Source organism: Schistocerca americana, chromosome 4, assembly GCF_021461395.2.
Source record: "Schistocerca americana isolate TAMUIC-IGC-003095 chromosome 4, iqSchAmer2.1, whole genome shotgun sequence".
NCBI classification, from domain to species: Eukaryota; Metazoa; Arthropoda; class Insecta; order Orthoptera; family Acrididae; genus Schistocerca; species Schistocerca americana.
Genome location: NC_060122.1, coordinates 212,359,655 through 212,379,701, shown reverse-complemented (window position 1 = coordinate 212,379,701; position 20,047 = coordinate 212,359,655). Strand labels below are relative to the sequence as shown.

General features: G+C 39.0%; 1 protein-coding gene across 2 annotated transcripts in view; it reads right to left on the bottom strand.

Moving 5' to 3' along the window:
* Window positions 1–18,956, bottom strand: part of LOC124612339 (serine/threonine-protein kinase tricornered) — a 600,632-nt gene extending 581,676 nt beyond the window's left edge. The window contains exons 1-2 of one of the 2 annotated variants that reach the window (XM_047140491.1): window positions 18,576–18,953; window positions 15,336–15,375 (exon numbers count right to left, since the gene is read on the bottom strand). In XM_047140491.1, coding sequence (XP_046996447.1) covers window positions 15,336–15,337 — 2 coding nt within the window. In that variant the 5' untranslated portion in view covers window positions 15,338–15,375; window positions 18,576–18,953. Of the gene's footprint in view, window positions 1–15,335; window positions 15,376–18,575 lie in introns of both variants that reach the window. The other variant, XM_047140489.1, reaches the window with a different exon arrangement.
* Between the last annotated feature and the right edge of the window lie 1,091 nt (window positions 18,957–20,047).

Below are 20,047 nucleotides of genomic sequence, written 5' to 3'. Positions count from 1 at the left end.
GTTTCACGACATGATCCAACTGAAATGTTACATTCTTCTGCACTCTCTCGGACAATCAATCTTCGGTTGGCACGCACAATTTCGTTGACGTTCCTGACATGAGCGTCCTCGGTAGACGTCGAATGGCGTCCTGAACGAGGGTCATCTTTAACTGCCGTTCACCCATTTTTAAACCGTATGAACCAATCCTACCACTGAGTACGACTTAACCACTCATCACAGTAGGTTTCCTTCATCATCTGGCGTGTGTTTGTGAAGTTTTGAGTTTCACGTAAAATTTAACGCAGACGCGTTGTTCCTCTAACTCTGCCTTGTCGAACGTTCTACTCGATACAGCATAGAACACTAACAGGAGTACAACAACAACAGATATATATATATATATATATAAAACTTCCGGCAGTTACATACAGGGTTATTACAAATGATTGAAGCGATTTCACAGCTCTACAATAACTTTATTATTTGAGATATTTTCACAATGATTTGCACACACATACAAAAACTCAAAAAGTTTTTTTAAGGCATTCACAAATGTTCGATATGTGCCCCTTTAGTGATCCGGCAGACATCAAGCCGATAATCAAGTTCCTCCCACACTCGGCGCAGCATGTCCCCATCAATGAGTTCGAAAGCATTGTTGATGCGAGCTCGCAGTTCTGGCACGTTTCTTGGTAGAGGAGGTTTAAACACTGAATCTTTCACATCACTATGCGTGAAACTTGCCCGCACGCGTTCAACCGTTTCTTTGCTAACTGCAGGCCGCCCCGTTGATTTCCCCTTACAAAGGCATCCAGAAGCTTTAAACTGCGCATACCATCGCCGAATGGAGTTAGCAGTTGGTGGATCTTTGTTGAACTTCGTCCTGAAGTGTCGTTGCACTGTTATGACTGGTGTGAGTGCATTTCAAGCACGACATACGCTTTCCCGGCTCCTGTCGCCATTTTGTCTCACTGCGCTCTCGAGCGCTCTGGCGGCAGTAACCTGAAGTGCGGCTTCAGCCGAACAAAACTTTATGAGTTTTTCTACGTATCTGCAGTGTGTCGTGACCACATGTCAATGAATGGAGCTACAGTGAATTTATGAAATCGCTTCCATCATTTGTAATAGCCCTGTATTAAACACAAGGATGTGCGGGGATGCCAACTTCATTTCAGTCCAACACACCGCTGGCGCGAAATTACAAATGTTCTGGAATTTTTTTTGAACAGACCTCATATACTGGTCATTACTATGTGTTGTAAAACCGGCGAAATTTCACAACTATCGAATAATTCCAAGTAGGATCATGATCGAACTCCACAGAGGGGTTCAGAAATGATTCCAGCTTGCGGAACTTAACAGTGTTTCGTAAGAAGGGTCTCTAAGCACACGCTGATGACCGAACAGCAGCACTTTTTTTTCATAATCGCCTCTTGCCATTCAGAAGACTGTTGACTTTCGTTTACTTCGTAACTTTTGTGTTATGTTCGGGGAATGTAGCCTGCCCCTGCGGAGTACTATTCCGTTTTCACATATTTATACAAAAAAATGGAAATGATCGTATGGCGTTGTTGTCCGGGAGGCCCCATTTCGGAAAGTTCGGCCGCCGTACTGCAAGTCCTTTTTAGGTGACGCCACGTCGGCGACTTGTGAGTCAATGATGATGATGATCTACATCTACATCCATACTCCGCAAGCCACCTCACGGTGTGTGGCGGAGGGTACATTGAGTACCTCTATCGGTTCTCCCTTCTATTCCAGTCTCGTATTGTTCGTGGAAAGAAGTATTGTCGGTATGCCTCTGTGTGGGCTCTAATCTCTCTGATTTTATCCTCATGGTCTCTTCGTGAGATATACGTAGGAGGGAGCAATATACTGCTTGACTCCTCGGTGAAGGCATGTTCTCGAAACTTCAACAAAAGCCCGTACCGAGCTACTGAGCGTCTCTCCTGCAGAGTCTACCACTGGAGTTTATCTGTCATCTCCGTAACGCTTTCGCGATTACTAAATGATCCTGTAACGAAGCGCGCTGCTCTCCGTTGGATCTTCTCTATCTCTTCTATCAACCGAGTCTGGTACGGATCCCGCACTGCTGAGCAGTATTCAAGCAGTGGGCGAACAAGCGCACTGTAACCTACTTCCTTTGTTTTTGGATTGCATTTCCTTAGGATTCTTCCAATGAATCTCAGTCTGACATCTGCTTTTCCGACGATCAACTTTAGATGATCATTCCACTTTAAATCACTCCTAATACGTACTCCCAGATAATTTATGGAATTAACTGCTTCCAGTTGCTGACCTATTTTGTAGTTAAATGATAAGGGATTTATCTTTCTATGTATTCGCAGCACATTACACTTGTCTACATTAAGATTCAATCGCTATTCCCTGCACCATGCGTCAATTCGCTGCAGATCCTCCTGCATTTTAGTACAATTTTCCATTGTTACAACCTCTCGATATACCACAGCATCATCAGCAAAAAGCCTCAGTGAACTTCCGATGTCATCCACAAGGTCATTTATGTATATTGTGAATAGCAACGGTCCTACGACACTCCCCTGCGGCACACCCGAAATCTCTCTCACTTCGTAAGACTTCTCTCCATTGAGAATGACATGCTGCGTTCTGTTACCTAGAAGTCTTCAATCCAATCACACAATTGGTCTGATAGTCCATATGCTCTTACTTTGTTCATTAAACGACTGTGGGGAACTGTATCGAACGCCTTGCGGAAGTCAAGAAACACGGCATCTACCTGTGAACTCGTGTCTATGGCCCTCTGAGTCTCGTGGACGAATAGCGCGAGCTGGGTTTCACACGATCGTCTTTTTCGAAACCCATGCTGATTCCTACAGAGTAGATTTCTAGTTTCCAGAAAAGTCATTACACTCTAACATAATACGTGTTCCAAAATTCTACAACTGATCGACGTTACAGATATAGGTCTACAGTTCTGCACATCTGTCCGACGTCCCTTCTTGAAAACGGGGATGACCTGTGCCTTTTTCCAATCCTTTGGAACGCTACGCTCTTCTAGAGACCTACGGTACACCGCTGCAAGGGGGCAAGTTCCTTCGCGTGCTCTGTGTAAAATCGAACTGGTATCCCATCAGGTCCAGCAGCCTTTCCTCTTTTGAGGAATTTTAATTGTTTCTCTATCCCTCTGTCGTCTATTTCGATATGATTAATGATATTTCGGAGTTCACGAGAAAATGGGGAAGTGGGAGTACTAGTGGGTGGAGTGGGGGGGGTGGGGGGGCAGACGACGCACACGGCAGTAGGAGGGCGTTGTTAGCTCAGGCATTTCCTAAAGAAGTTATTCCACCTTTTCCAGGAACTGCAGCCAGCGATTACGACGAAAAGTATTTACGCAATACAGCGCTCTTATATCACTTCGAACGCACTTCCCAACGCTGCGTAAGGTGCAAACAAGCCAAGGTATAAATGCTAACCCAGCGCCGAGAGCTGTGCTTGGGCGGCTAGCATTCAATAAAAGCCGAGTTCACTTTCGAAGCGGAGTGAAATCTCTGATAATTGCCTCTTTATCGGAAATTCAAGACGTTTGTTTAATGCGAACTGAAGAAAAATTTTAGGGCAGCCTGGGATGGAATGGAAAAAGTCTCTTCAACAATGAAAGGTTACTATTCCTTTGACGGATACCAACCGCTCATGACGCTTTGCCTACCTTCTCATGGCTACTATTTGTTACTAAGGAGTGGCGGCTTGCACATACAGCTCAAATGAAAACTTTAACATTAATAATAGATATTTAGTCGCAACGGCGTCATCAATATTACGAAACTCATTAAGTCCTCAGGTCCCAGAAGATACATTATTCCAGCAAAGAAAATATTTCAGCTTTGGAACTAGTGTCTTCAGTACCAAAACACCCAACACAATTCTGTACAGACTTGGAAACAATCTTAAACATTTTTCAAAACACACTGTAGCTACTTAAATATTGTTGTGGTCTTCAGTTTGACGACTGGGTGGTGCTGCTCTCCACGTTATCCCACCCTGTGCAAGCCTCTTAGCTCCGAATAACTTCTGGAAAGTACACCTGTTAAGAAACTGCTTTTTGTATTCATTTCGTGGTCTCCCTCTACATTTCCCTCAAATACCAACTTTGTGTTTCCTTGATGTTTCAGAATGGATCCTATCAACCGATTCCTTCTTTTAGTCAAGTACCAATTGTATAGCTACATCACGCACGTCGAGAGGAAGGAAAAAAAAAAAAAATCAAACGAAATAAACGTGGTGTTACCGAAATGAAGTACACATGTGCTATGAAAAATTGAATATAAATATGAATAGAATACCCGAAATGCCCTACAACATTCAGTATTCACCTCAGGAATGAGCATGCCACACACTTGCAACAAGATGTTATTACTGGTTGGTGGTATGAGAGGGGGCGGGGGTGAAAGGAAGAAAGAGAGGCACAAGAGGTGGGAAAAGAGGAGGGATGGTGGAGGAACAGTGTTCTATTTACTCTTATGATAGTTAAGATTAGGTAACAAACTACGGAACAGTATCACTGACAACTAACATCTACGGAATTATGAAACACTTCTAGTCAACCATAATCGTCTGATGCGCCACGTGAATTGAAAAATACAGTCCAGAGGTCTTCAACCTAAACTGGGTCCTAACTTTATTCCCCCTAAGTACAATTTTCAAACAACAAAGTTAAACTGAATACTAAGTTGTTCCAGGAATGTTAAAAGGCGTGACAGTAAAGGAAATGCTTGTCATCGTTTAATTATCTAATTTGCCGTTCTACAAATATTCCTACCTTGATTTTTGCTTCGCTGATCCTCGGAGACTTCCCTAGCAACGACTTTGTGCATGACTTTCACAAAGTTTTTGACAGGACTCTGTTCAATGTGTAGCAGTTTTGGTATCAACATTGGGTTCTATCCAGGCAGTAGTTCATTTTGCGCAGGTCATTTTTTCCATTATAGCGTTTTTTTTCTGTCTCTGCAGTCCAACTCGCATGGAAACCAGTAGTATTTTGTGTATCCGAGCTGCATGCCAGAAATTTTAGTGTCATTTTGAAAGCTCCACATATATGCCATTTGCGTTTCTCATACGGGACAACTGAGAAAAAGAGTATAACGTTCATATATGTCTCCATTGGATTAATTTCATGGGCAATCAGAAGCGAAAGGAATTCAATCCAATTGCGGAGAAGAACTACTAACTTTCTTAGAATCTGTAAACAAGCGCCACTCATTTGCAGTGGAATCATAGCCAACAGTCTCCATAATGCACTCTATATTATTACATAAAAATCTTCCTTATTTGACGTTTGTTACATCCGGCCTTCATGGTGTTTTAATTTTATGGCCTCGAGTGCAGTTCTGTGCAGTGACTGACTAAACGATCAAACTCAATTTGGAGGTGTACAATGAGACTACTAACAGCAAAAAAGTTCTTATTTCAGGATACATGTATTCGATATGGTACTAAGATCACACAGAACACTTGGCCCACCCAATAAATGAATTTAGGGGAAGATAGTATGAATGTGGTTTATATTTATCAACTTCAGTTGTAAATTAAGATTAAACAGAAAATCCGGTTTTGTAAATGGCCGTTTTCCCAGAGAAGGTTTATGTTATTTGCGATCCTACGGACAAGATGCAGAACGCAGCCAGTTGTTAAAAATATGACCAATGCAACATAACTACGCTGATCATCCAACTGATATATCTTGACGGCGTGATATGGAAGATTGCTGATTGATATTCTGCTCATAACTTGACGATGTACGCATCTCATCAGATAGTGCCCACGAAATGCACGCCGTGATACGAATGTAACGTCCGTAAATTTGCTAACTATCAGTCGACTTTCCGATGTCGAAATAACAACCGCGGATGGACTATGGCTGGAATATTTGCTGCTGATTGTCACCAACACACGAAACATGTTTTGTAGGATGTGCACAGTTTTTGGAAATTGTCGAAACATTAAGGTTTTTATCACGAAATTGTTTGGCACCCTCTGAAAAACTGCGGACAGTTTTAAGTACAAAACATAACACATTTCAAGAGGATAAACAGCTCTACCCACCCACTCTCCTCCCCACCCCCCCTCCCGCATTCAGACCTTTTCCTGATTCCCGTTTCAGAAGGGTCTCGAAGAATTCCAAATGTCGTTTTGAGCGAGTATTTTGCAGGTTTTCTGCTTCTTCGCTTCATAGATTATGCACTCTGGCCGTTCCAGTTTCACAATTCTCTCCGGCGTGCTCTGGGCCATCCTCTGTCTCTTTGTCCCCTCGGCGTGTAATCCAATGCTGATTTGTCAAGTCTGGTGTTTTCCATTCCTTGGAAGTGATCAGATCAATTGCAGCTAGTATTTAATATTTTATTATGTGCTGATTCTATATTTAATTCTATCCTAGAACCTTCGTATTGTATCCTCTCCATCCTCGTACGTTCTTTAACATTCCCTATCATTTCTGCTGATCGTATTTTCCTCTGTTGCTTTTGATTCAGCACCCAGGTTTCACGGCCATAAAGCAACGTGGGGAGGCCCCTACTTCATAACACTTCATTTTTGTTTTAAAGGTCTTTGGACTTTCCCACATACGGCCTGAAATTTGCTAACTTTTTGCTTCATGTCTTTGTCATAATAAAAACATTTACTACAAACATGTTTAACGTATTTTTTCCTACAGTATTGTTTTTCAACAATTTTTGATCCGCCTTTTCCTCCAAAAGCCATAATTTTCGTTTTATTAAACGGGTCTTTAAAATTTTTATACAAAAATTATTTAAAAGACACATGGATTTTTGTAACGTCTTACTTACTTGACTAATTATTTGATCGTCCGCACATTAAAAAAAATCTTTCCACAGACTGTTTGAGAACTTAATTCTGGACCTGCTCATCAGAAAGATTGAGTGATAAGCTACGCCTTGTCGAAGCTTTACATTTGCTAAAATCCGTTCACTTCTTTATTCCATCGTCTATAACAGAACAAATATTTCTCTTCGGACACATTAGGTACCCTTATTTTTCAAGCAACTGTTATTAATTGTCTAAGGTGTTTTGTCGCTGCTGGAGTATATAGAAATCACATCAGATATCGTTATATGTATCCAAACACCAGCCTATCTGTTCGTAGGCACGTGGTTCATGCGGTCATTGGGGCATTACATCAGATGATCACCGGAGACGAACAGGCACAAGATCTCTGGTAAAGTTCTAATATATCACTTCGTCCATATTTCACCTCGTTATCTCTGCGAGATGAAAAGCGATCGTGTGGCAGAATCAGAACAAAAGCGTTGAATCTGGGAACTTTTTCCGACGATCTCAATCCACAAGAAAAATAATTTAGTAGGCAATTTAAAAATCTGAATGTCATCGCGATCTAGGTTATTAGCGGCGGAGTGTTATCTCAGATGAAGGAAGAATTTTTCTGTGCTCCTGAAATAGCGATCTCGGCATTACGATAAATTTTTTTGGAAAATATCACAATCGGAGCGGACATTTCAACCTCATACATTGAGCCAGCAGGGCAAAAGATTGAGCTTCGTTTTATATATTGCGAATCTGTCAGAGACGGAAAAGACTTCGGAGTGCAGTTGTACGGAATGGATAGTGTATTGTAAGGTGGTTACAAGATGAACAACAAAAGCATAAGGAGGGTAATGAAATGAAGTCCAATGGAATCTGGCTGTGTCGCGAGAATTAGATTAGGAAATGGGACACTTCAAGTAGTAAATAAGTTTTCTATTTGCGGGAGGATGTAAAATGGAGGAGGAAAGTGGTGTTTAACGTCCCATCGACAACGAACTAATTAGAGACGGAGCGCAAGCACGGATTAGGGCCGGATGGGGAAGGAAGTCGGCCGTGCCCTTTCAAAGGAATCACCCTGGTATTTGCCTGACGCGATTTAGGGAAATCACGGAAAACCTGTATCAGGATGGCCGGACGCGGGTTTGAACCGTCGTCCTCCCGAATGCGAGTCCAGTGTGCTAACCACTGCACCACCTCACTCGGTGACATAAAATAAGAACTGACAACAGAAAGAAAATAATTTCTAGAAATTAGAAATTTGTTAACATCGAATATAAGTCTATTCTGAAGGCCTTTGTCTGGAGTGTGGCCATGTACGGAAGTAAAACATGGACGAATTGTGGTTCTATGGAAGAAAGCAAATTACATATGTACATCGGGTAAGTTAAGAGGAGGTACCGAGGAGAAAAGGAATTTATACCACAACATAGAACGTTATATATAATGGTTGGTAGATAGGATCCATCCTGAAGCATCAAGGAATCATTATGGTACATGGTACTGAGGGTGGAGGGTTTTGGGGGGGGGGGGGGGGGGGGTGGATGCGGAGGGTAGCAACTGTAGAAGAAGACCGTTCCCTTCCCCCGCCCGAGCTAGTGCTTCGTCTCTTATGATTGTCCTCGAAGGGAGGTTAAACTCTAAACCGACAAACTAGTTCAAAACAGCCTCCACTCCTCTCGGATCAACACAGATCCCAGCTACCATGGTTACGGAAGCACCTACCATAAGAGCACCAAAACTTTGCCCTTGTTCGAATTTACTTAGCTCCAGCATAATGCACTCTCAAATACGTAGGACACTGTTTTGACCACTGCTGACTCTTACAATACATTGGGGGCATTGCACAGCTGCGGTTAACAACAGTTTTTATGATCAAGCACGGATTTTTCGCGGTGTTTCGATATTTTGCCCCCCCCCCCCCCTCCCCCAGCGCTGTATATGGGAAACGCAGGCATGGCCTGCCAAGGAACATAGCGACATTTCTGAATAGTCCAGTGTCTTAGCGAATGCGTCAACGTCTTCACGCACAACAGCAGCCGCCTTACACAAACCTGTATGTAACGGCGTCTGGCTGGATTCGAGCTGTGAAATCCGCTTGCACCATTTTACGCTGAGTCACCACACTGCTTCTCCCTTCGTAACGGGGCAGACAAACCCGCTACGCACTGTACAACTTCTAAAGTTCTGAGTTTAATTTCAAGAGACCGCCCTAGTTTATTGTTCTGCAACACACGCATGTAGGTCTGAACAATTTCTTTGTTATTTTCTTTTTCCAACTTTAGTCTACAAACAGTAAATGTATGACCAGTTAAAAGCAAATACTTGATGATGATCAAAAGGTTGAAATTAGCCCATAACAAAAGTAGGCATACTACATGAATTTACAGCCTCATTGGAGATGCGTCTTCATTTGACCAGTATTTGATGGCTGTAGTCCCAGGTATGGTTCAAATAGTTCAAATGGCTCTGAGCACTATGGGACTTAACATCTGAGGCCCAGGTATGAAGGAAACAAATTACTAACACTACTTTACCACTAAGCAGAACTATTACAAGTTTAACCCTTTCATATGCAATATACGATTCCAATACCATCCAGCAGACAGAAATTTGTTGCCTATAGGTGCCCTAAGCAAAAAAGGTATATGTAAGTCCTGTCCTCAGAAAATAGGTACTCGTCCAACTTCTATGCCTGAGCAAGGAAGTAACGAAGATCTTTCGTAAGAAAACACTAGATAATACGTGAAGTGATTTGGGGAACGCACAGATAGCTTTAAACAGGACCTCTGCAGAGGAACTGACCCACAATCTGTCAACCTGCAAAGCACATACAAAGGATAGCCCTCAACCTTTCCATTCTCCTCTAGTTCTCCTTGAAATAATTCAATGCTTAATACCGCCTGTATGCACCAAACACGTACACATCTCTACCTACCAAAGTAAACTGACATGAAACTTCCTGAGGGATGACAACAGCGTGTTGAGCCCAAATTCAAAGCTGAAACCTGCCTTTTGCTGGAAAAGCTCTTAATGACTTTGCTATCCAGCCACAGATGATTAAGGCATTGCCTAAGTTGATATTTAAACCTTGAAAATTTCTGCCTTACCAAAGAAGGGAATTTATATGTTTTAACAAACGAAAACTTACATAAAAGCATGACTCAAACCTTTTCAGTGGTTACATATTCATTAACTTTTGCATTCAGAATTTCTGACCAGATTTTCCTGATGTTTCACATTACTGTTCACTCTACATATCTAATTCAATTAACACAGCAGAGACATTCGATATGCCTGATGAACAACTGATCATTGTATTTTCAGGTCTCACTAATCGTTTCTCAATTTCCTGCACTGTGATGAATATAAACCTATGCTGCTTAGCTTTATAAATACAATGATGTCAAATAGTTATAGCCAAGAGCAAATATTTTTTCCCAAAAAGTGAAACTCATTTTGTAATGGAACATCATCAAAATCTATACGCACTAAACACCTAAATCCAATAATCCGCCTTTTAAATCTCACAGGGTACTTTTCAGCTTGGAGAACACAGCACTATCATTTCCTGATTTCCAATACTCCATACAATGTATACCCATTGAAAGGACAGCCCCTTTTCAAAGTAATCCAATCGTATAAATAGAACACTGATTGTGCCAATGCAAGAGTAAGGAAAGTCAGGGCTTACTTTCTCATTTACAGTCCATTAAATAAACTCCAACTCTATCCGTATGTGACAGATTCAGGGAATGGTTATCATAACATTTGTATGGTCCAAAGGGCCACTTTGACTCCAGTAGTCATAGGAAGCATGTCGCATTGAGACAGTTGAATTCCAACTCTGCGCCACTGACTGCTGCTAATTACAGCAATTCTATCTTTGTTCATTCATACCGGTTTGCACTCAGGTTACCTGAAGTCATGACGTTCACTCTCTATTGCGTTTTCTGCTACTGACTTGACAGCTGTCTTTGTTTGCAAACATTACTTTGTTAGTGGCAGTAAGCAGCCTGGTTTGTGTTAAGCTGCGACACAACTGCCGAGCCAGCTCACACCATACTCAGTACCTAGTTTTCATCCAATGACCGTAGAACAGTTTCCTTATGGCAAAATAAAGTGATCTGAAATGGGCATGACAGCAGTTGCCAAACAGGTAAGCCATTTCATTTCTAACAATACTAAATACACAACTTTGTCTGCCTTATGTATTTTGTGCTGCAATATAAGGAATTAAGTCTCTGGTATCCTCCGTCAGTAGCCCAATGATCAACTGAAGTTGCTTTCAAAATTTGACTGACTGCAACATACAACTGATTAGGCAGAACTACTACATGTAAAGCCCATATGGTTGTGGGACAATCATTAAGTTCCTTTAAATACATGATGGGAATGCCAAGAACAACATTTCTGTTAAGATCACATCACATGACCTGTCTGTCATAGCCTACCGAAGATATTCACTCGATTACGCAAGTTTCGAAACTACAGCACCAGTCATTTCAAATAGATAATTAGAATGTGTATGGTACAGTGCATCTCAGAAGACATTAAATATCAAGAAGGTGCCACACAATATAAAAGTTACGTGTATGTGTACAATATGGACCGATGACCAACTGCAATTCTAACCACAGTAAATATGCCTTCTAAATACAGGGCATCCTTTGGAGCAAATATGCTAATACGAAAAATTTCTGCTTTTCACACAACAATATCCTCACTTGAGGAGAGCAGGTTTTCACAGGATGTAGATTAAATAATTTGGAAGATACACTGTGAAAACTTTTTTCCTCTTTCTGTAAATTATTGTGGAATTATGGTTTGATGTGGGATCTGAAGCTCAGTGCAACTTAACACTTTCCACAGAAACTGTATACTGTCTAGAGTTAAGTTACATTGGTGCCTGAAAACAAATATAATGAATTAATTGAACTATCAGAGCTAATGGAATATTAAATTTTCAAACTAATCTGACACTTTTCTGTTCTGCTATATTAATGACAGTTTAACAAATATCAAAAGAATCTGAACAGAAAAAGTAACTACATTTTGACACCTTTTGTAGTAAGTAATGTTTTGACAGTAATGAAATTTTTGTGTAGTTTGTTCAATGACAAAATGTTGATCAGGCTGGTTAGGCTAGACTTCTGTCAAAGACACATCCACTGTTTATGACTGCCACGTCCTGATTCAGCACATTCTGAAAATATGAGCTATATAACAATGTATTTTATGGCAACATTGACGATGCTAGGTCTGGACTGTATGCAGAAACATTACAAGTGGCCTGCAGCATTTTTCTAACACACAGCCACTCATTATTTAACAAAACACATCATATCAGCAAACTGAAACAAGCAACAATGACTAGCATTAACTGTTGGCAGAAACTGTATTATGTTTCATACTTCACAGGCAGCACAACTTGCAATTGCTGACTCATCATCACACCTGTTATACACATGACATAGAAATGTTTGGAAAAAAAAAGAACTCCACTAAGCTCAATACTGTAAATAGAGCAAGTAAGTGGCTCTCCAATAAAAAACATTCACGAAATATACGCAAAAATGTATTTTCTTCATACCATCAGATATGTCAGCTTAAGAACTGCCCTGTTGCAAAATGCAACAGATAATCACAGTGATTAAATTTAAAATGTTATCTGTTTCTCTTATTCTGTCAATCTGTGCAAAGGAGAACGTTATCTGCTGGTCTTTCCTAATATCAATCAACTACATCTAGTAACACCAATAGTAGAATATAGGGTTTACTTAACTAACCATGCACTACTTTGCATGCACATTAAAGTGGGAATGTTTTACATGAGCAGAATTAAGATAAATCAATAAAATCCACATTAAAATTGTAAGTAAATGCCTCCACATAGGAAAACACATGCAAATGAACTAACAAATCTTGAGTCATAATATCCTTAATTTATATGCCTTACAGTCTACAATCTAATTTGATGCTGTTTTCACTTTTGATCCTACAAAAGTTATCTAGATTCTATTGAGAAAGCAGCAATACTGCAAAACTGCTACTGTTAATATTGTGAATGGCAAAAAATGTCAATTAACAATACCATATTGATAAAACATATGTCACAAATTAAGTCATTATAAAATAAAGGAAACATTCTTTCTTGTTAAACTGCAGCATGCAGTAATGTGCCTCAGTGAGAGACAGGCAACAGCGAGCAACAAAAGTGGATTGCTATACAGCACAGACAAAAAGCAATAAAATATATGCTTATTAAGAGTGTGGTGCATTTTTGCCTTTACTGCAAATTAGTTGCCGTTTCTCAACAAATATAAAACTTCAACCCTACATTTTGCAGAACTTTATTTCTTACTTCAGCAAATAATACAGTGGAGTGTCTAATTTAAAGCACAGGGAACTAACTACAAATTCTCTCATTGAAGCGGCAGGAGCAGAAGAGGTGACAGAAAGACTATGAGGACTCAGTCACACAAATAAAGAAGTATCACAGACTTTTACATAAAAAACTAAGAGGACAGAATTAATTTATTTATTTCTGGAAAGTGCCATAAATATCTGAGAACAATTTGGCACATAGATAGGAAGAATTAAACTGCTGTGTGCTGTATGTATTCTCCTGCATTGAGCACTATCAGCCAATTCATCCGTAGTGCTCCTGTTCTCAGAACTTCTTTTTCATCTTCATTGATGCCATGTTTTTAGTACAACATTTGATCACAATAAGAACATTTAACTTCACACACATATTCTTTCTGCATTTCCAAATAGCACTCTGTGTCGATAAAAACTTTGTTTTCAACTAACAGATTCCTATTCTTGAAATACGCGATTATGAACCACCAAAAGCTACTGTTTAAATAAGAATCCCCATGAGCCACTACTCACAGTCATAAAACATAATTTGGCAGGCATACTTCATTACTGCACGAACTGTTCACGTAGAAAATTTCTATGATAGCAAAAAACATTGTAATTATGTTTTTGTAACCGTGGAATTTCCTATGTCATCATTTAGTCTAATGATGAAATATGCCTGAAAAATGAGCAAAACTGGTAGATAATAAAACGATTCAAAAGGACGACAGTTCAATTCCACGTCTGGCCACCCTGATTTATGTTTTCCGTGATTTCCCTAAATCGCTCCAGGAAAATGCCGGGATGGTTCCTTTGAAAGGGCACGGCCGACTTCCTTCCCCAATCCTATGAGACCGATAACCTCGCTGTTTGGTCTCTTCCCCCAAACAACCAAATAACAAGTTTTGTTCATTTCAAATACATTCAAGCTACAGTCAACTGTCTGTGTAAAACTTTTCTATACTTTTTAAAAGGTGTATTTTCTCTTGGGGCAACAATGTTTCTGTTAGTACTCTGGTGAAACCGTGCAGTTACATGAATTGCATGTGTAACATACTGTGGCAAATGAAAATTCAGTGCTGGCTAGTAACCAAAAGACAAATCATTTTAAAGTTACTTTTCCATTTCATACTGTCCTTTTGTCTTTCTCTAACAGGTGCTCTATGTATTCTTGTTTACTGACAGTGGAGGCAAACACACAATTCAGACAATTGGATTTCCATGGAATGATGTGTATGATACAGGCCTACAAAGTCTTCTTCCACATTTAGTAAAATACCAAAATAGCCATATAAGACAGGTGACGTCCATCTCAATTTTAATTAATTAAAAAGAAAACTGTATTTTTGAAGTATTGTCCCATTTTTATATTATGTAACATATTTGCTTTATATATATAAGGAATAAGGTGAGTGAATTGCTTGTGTACCTGGGTAAAAGTTACATATTGGACACCCCCCCCCCTTAAATTTTGCAATCTGGTGCCGACATAAGCATTAGCCTTTGCTACTGATCAATTTGTTACTTCAACCAGATTTTCTGCTTTTACATTTGTTGGATTCACCAACTCGCAACCGAATTGTCAACTTTCAACCTAACCCAGTCCTCGTGCTGCATTACAGACCAACCTGTCACAAAAACAAAGATTGAATAATTTTTTTTATTGGAGGGGGGGGGGGGGGGGTGGCTGGATGCTCAACACTGAACATTAGGCTATATTTGAATGTGCGTTAAATCTTTCCATAGAAAAGTTACACAAATGAAAATTGTCCTATTTCAACAGAAATTGAAAGCGAGGAAACTTTTTTTGTTAAGAAAAGTCACACTAACAGACATACCAAAAAAAAGGGAACGTCTAGTAACAAATTTAAGTACCCAACAACATGAATATACCTCCTTAAAGCAATAGTATTATTTTTCCTCATCAATATTTTATGGCCTCAAGTCAGAACAATTACGCTTGAGAGAATGGTGGGCTTGTGCTGACTGTAGCTTGTAAAAGGAAACTTCACGCCAAAGTCAGGAAACCACATGCATACTATGAAGCAAGCAATAAAGCTCCGCCCACTCATGTGGACTTTGCAGTCAAGTTTAGCAGTTATCACTGTTGTTCGTGCGCGCTGCAGCCAGAGACATCTAAATCACTAATATAAATTTTTCACACTTTAGCTTACATAGTTTTATCATGAATCCAGCAACCTGACAGCTGCTACTCTGTAAAAGATGCAAATAAGTGTCTTCATGTGGAAGCATTTAGAGGTAGACTAAAAAGGATGTATATTTTACGAAGTTACACCTTAACGAGTACTGACTACGTGCTGTGGTACCCTCTTTCTGAATAACCAAAGGATATGAAAATGGAGAGGAAATTAATGCAAAATACAGAGGTCAGAAGGTGATTATTACATAAGCAAGATGCATCGCATATCATAGTGTACAAACGTTTATATGGAACACAATGTTCTTGAACGAACAAAGAAAAGAAAGATTTTATAGGGAATAGCAGTTACTCAATGCTAATGTATGTTCTGAACTAAACACAATTTTCTTTATAATTTTTAATCATATAAAGAAAGAACATGTTACTCACTCTTTTAAGTGAGTAACATGCACTACATTTTTCTTTCCCTCTACTCTTACTTCTTGAAACAACCACAAATGAAGTTTCACGGTTTTGAAAAAGAAAATCTCGGAATTTCATGCTGATTAAAAAACAGAATGCAGTTTTCAAATAATCACAAATGCCTCAAAATACAATTTTCTGAACATTACAAGATTTGTCAGTTTTATTACAATGAAAACCTGCGTGAAATTGATATTGATATATGTACAAAGAAAACTATATAAAATCACAACAAATGAGAAATGTGAATGCCACAAACTGTACGAACAATGAAAATATGTAAGTGGTAACAAAGTAGTTGCAGTATGCAAAAGTTACACCAAGAATGATCTATGCATGAGATATGTAGCCTACAGCATAGTGTCAATTAATAGTTTCTCTATGTTTGAAGAGGTCTGCTGCTCCACAACTGTGTACTGAGTTAATGAATATTCAGTTACTCTTAAGTTCTTTATTTTACTCCCTAAGCGGTTTTACACCGAAATCACTTTCTGGTGAAGTCTGAAAATTTTACAGTGGTTAAACCAAGTCAAATAACTTTTTAGCAACTGTAGAGATTATCAATAGCAGCAGTTATCACACACTGAGGAAACAACAGACTAAAAGAAAAGTAACGGAAAGTACAGCTTACAGATACCAGTGTTATGTAGGCCTACATGAAGATTACATACACACATGCCAAACTGAAGTCTATTATAGATCTACAAGTAATATAGTAATTACACATGGAAATTTAGCCTGTATCTTCAAAGCTCCCTTACAAAACACTACAATGAATCCATAGGTAAATCATGAATTCTTTGTGCTATAAAAAATGTTGTACATGTTGTTAAAAATACAGAATCCCTAGAAATAATTTCCCCATCAATAATTACTGAACAGCAAAAACATGGTCTGCAAGCAACTGACTGTGTGTCACGTACATAAAGACGATAAAATACTCATAATCGTCTCAAAGTAAAAATGGTAAAGCCATCATCAACCTGAGAGTTGGTTTCAACATCAGAGTGCTTTACTAGGAACAGTGTTACTGGATGTGGAATTCCACTGTCTTTGTTCAATCTCCGAACTTGCATACCCAGGAAGATGTAGAGGAATGAACATTCTAATGTGGACTCTGGAATTATTGTGCAACTTGGCAGTTTCTACATTAACAAATATGCCCCAAATTGACACACGACTAATGAAGATCCAAGGAATGGCTTGGTATCGAACGCCCAGAACTTTGAATCCACAATCTACCACATTCTGCTGAGCTATTATGATGATGTCTGACCCTCCCCCCCCCCCCCCTTTTCTAAATGGTAAACAACCAAGACTGACCTTAAATGTGGAAACCATAAAAACAATGGGTACTGACCAGTAATAACGAAAAAGAAGAAACATAAAAGACAAGGAGGCACATAAAAAACAAAAACACACACACACACACACACACACACACACACACACACACACACACACACACACACACACACTCTCTCTCTCTCTCTCTCTCTCTCTCTCTCTCTCTCTCTCTTTGAAGGTGTACTAAGAAAGTTCACGGAATTCCTCCTATCATGAAAGGGGCAAACTTGGAAACTTAAAACTGCAGGCATTCAATCTATATATATGGATTAGGCTAATCTGACAGCAGCCTACAACAACCAGTGCATCAAAAATGGTTTTGCTAGTTTATAAGAAACATCAGAACTGTACATGGGAGCAAAAGTTACCCAGAAATAATAAACAGACATGACAGTACAGATTAAATAATGTACACACAAAGAATTAAGCACATTTGATATCCACTTATGACAACGAAGAATAAATGGCATTAAAACAATGTGAGAAGGTATGGAAAAATCTGTATGGAAACAAAATCAAGGCCGCATGTTTCGCAAATTCGAAGGATAAACAGTCGGTAAACGTTGGTAACATGTGCAATATCTGAAACATCTGGTATGTGTCTTATAAATGTTACTGGGGAACGCATAAAGTTCGTTAGAACATAAATCATTGTATCGGCCATATATTGTCCTTGAGATCACATTAGCAATTTCATCAGTATTAACACAAGCTGGTAAACTTACGTCATTACGCATAAGGTCTCACAACATGCAATCATAGCAACTGTCAAGGTTCATCTGTTGGTGTGTGACACTGGATGTGATATTACAATTATAACTAGATCACAGGATACACAGTAGACCTAAATACTAATTGCTTTTCTGACGTATGTCACCACATAACAGATGCAAACTGTCTTCTTATCAGTGAGTAATAAATTGTAAAACTGTGACAACCGTGTGTGCAAACACCATTCCGCATTCAGGCGCAGTCACCTCTGCAAACTCAATAGTTCTGCTACGGGAAAAGAACTCTATTTTCTTTTAGTTGTTTGATAAGACTCAGCGGCATCCCTTCACAAACACCGCTAAATTACATCTGAAGTACATAACGTCTCAATTGGCGGCTCTTACGCCTCAGATATTCCGTGTTAATAGTGTGTTGGTGCTGACGTGAGATGATAACACTCCACACTGACAGTTCACTTTACCTTTATGCAAGTAAATGCACTTCAAAACGAGAGGTTGTGATTTTAAGCTGATGCAGTACATTAGTTTGACAGTTAATCAAGTAATACTCTTTATCATCTTCGGATATACACACATACGACCACGATTAAGTATTACTTGACTCATTTGAGGCTTCAAAGCAACAAATACAAGATCTAATTGGAGCTATTGTCCTAACTACAATAAACACAACTTTTCCAGTTTACATAAACATTGCAAAAATAAATATTTACCTTATCCCTTTCGTGTTCCAAGGAAAAAACTGCAGATTTCCTTTCGATTTTCCTCCAGATCGGTCTAAATACACGCTAAACATGCAAAGCACAATCACACAAATATTACACTAACCTCCATCTGACACCCTACTACTACCTTTGAAATTTATATACAAACTACACCAATCCGCCACAGACGCAATATGAACACTTCGTACTTGTTTCCGCTGCCTTACGAGAACATCGAGGCGCATTCCTTTGTTCTATTTTTATCTGCTATACTTTGTACAGTCTGAATTTCGGCGTTTATTCAGTCGATGGAACTAAATGGCGGATAAACAGCTGATACAGCTGTTGCGTTACGGAAAGTTCTCAATTAATTTATACAGCTTCTCAAAGAACAAAGCTTTATGCAGAGAATCGACCTTCCTTTTCGCTGTCGCAACTAACGAAAGTGATGTTGTCTGGTTGATTATAGACTTTATGCAAAAGATTTTATATAGCGTACATATACAGGCAAAGCCACGAAAACTGAAGAAACAGGCAATAACATTTACCTGTACCGAGACTTTGACAGGTTTCTTATTCGCGCCTTTGTTGTTTCATATCGAATCTTATATAGAGCAATTGCATAACGAATGAATAATCAGGCGTCAATTACGATCAAGTAGCTTTCAAATAAAGAAAATATGGGCAGAATGAATTAGATTATATGCTTATTCTTTCATCCTGGGCTCTTATAATGATACAAGTTTTGTCATGGTAGTACAATGCAAATAAATAGCTAAAAATATATATGCACACAGTATCTACAAATATGCGTTATGAGTGTAGGACAGATGGTCGACAATGGCTATGATGAAGGAACAATCTCGGCACATATTACATCACAAAAAAGAATCCTCTCTTTCTTATTCCGATTTTTAAGACGAATCTTGATAAGAACCCGAACTGGAGGTCAGATGTTACAGATCTTCGTAAATATTCAAGTTCTGTAGCTTTTACATTACGAATAATATCAGATTTTGGTGTGAAACTGTCAAAACTTTGACTTTCTATTCCTATATTCATTCACTAATGGGTTTTGGCAACACGTTCTGTGGTATCTCAAACTCGGTATAAAGTATTTTTGTTCTACAGAACGGTATAATTAGGATAACATGTATAACTCATTCTAGAGTGTCTTGTAGACGACTCTTTAAACATTTGGCATGCTGACAGCAATATTTCAATGATACTTTTCACCCCTTATTTCATCCGCATAAGGAAAGAATTACCAAAAACAGTGAAAAACAATTTTTTTTTATTTCTAACAAAGAAGCCGAATACTAATTCTCTTATTTTTAGCTTTCATAATTAGATACTTTAATAAAGATCTTCGTCCACTATTTGACCACCCTAAAGGTTGATGTTCCAAAAACACTGAAATGTGTATTTATTTTTTGTTCTATCTGAGAAATCAAATATCTATTTTCACAGATGTAGCTTTA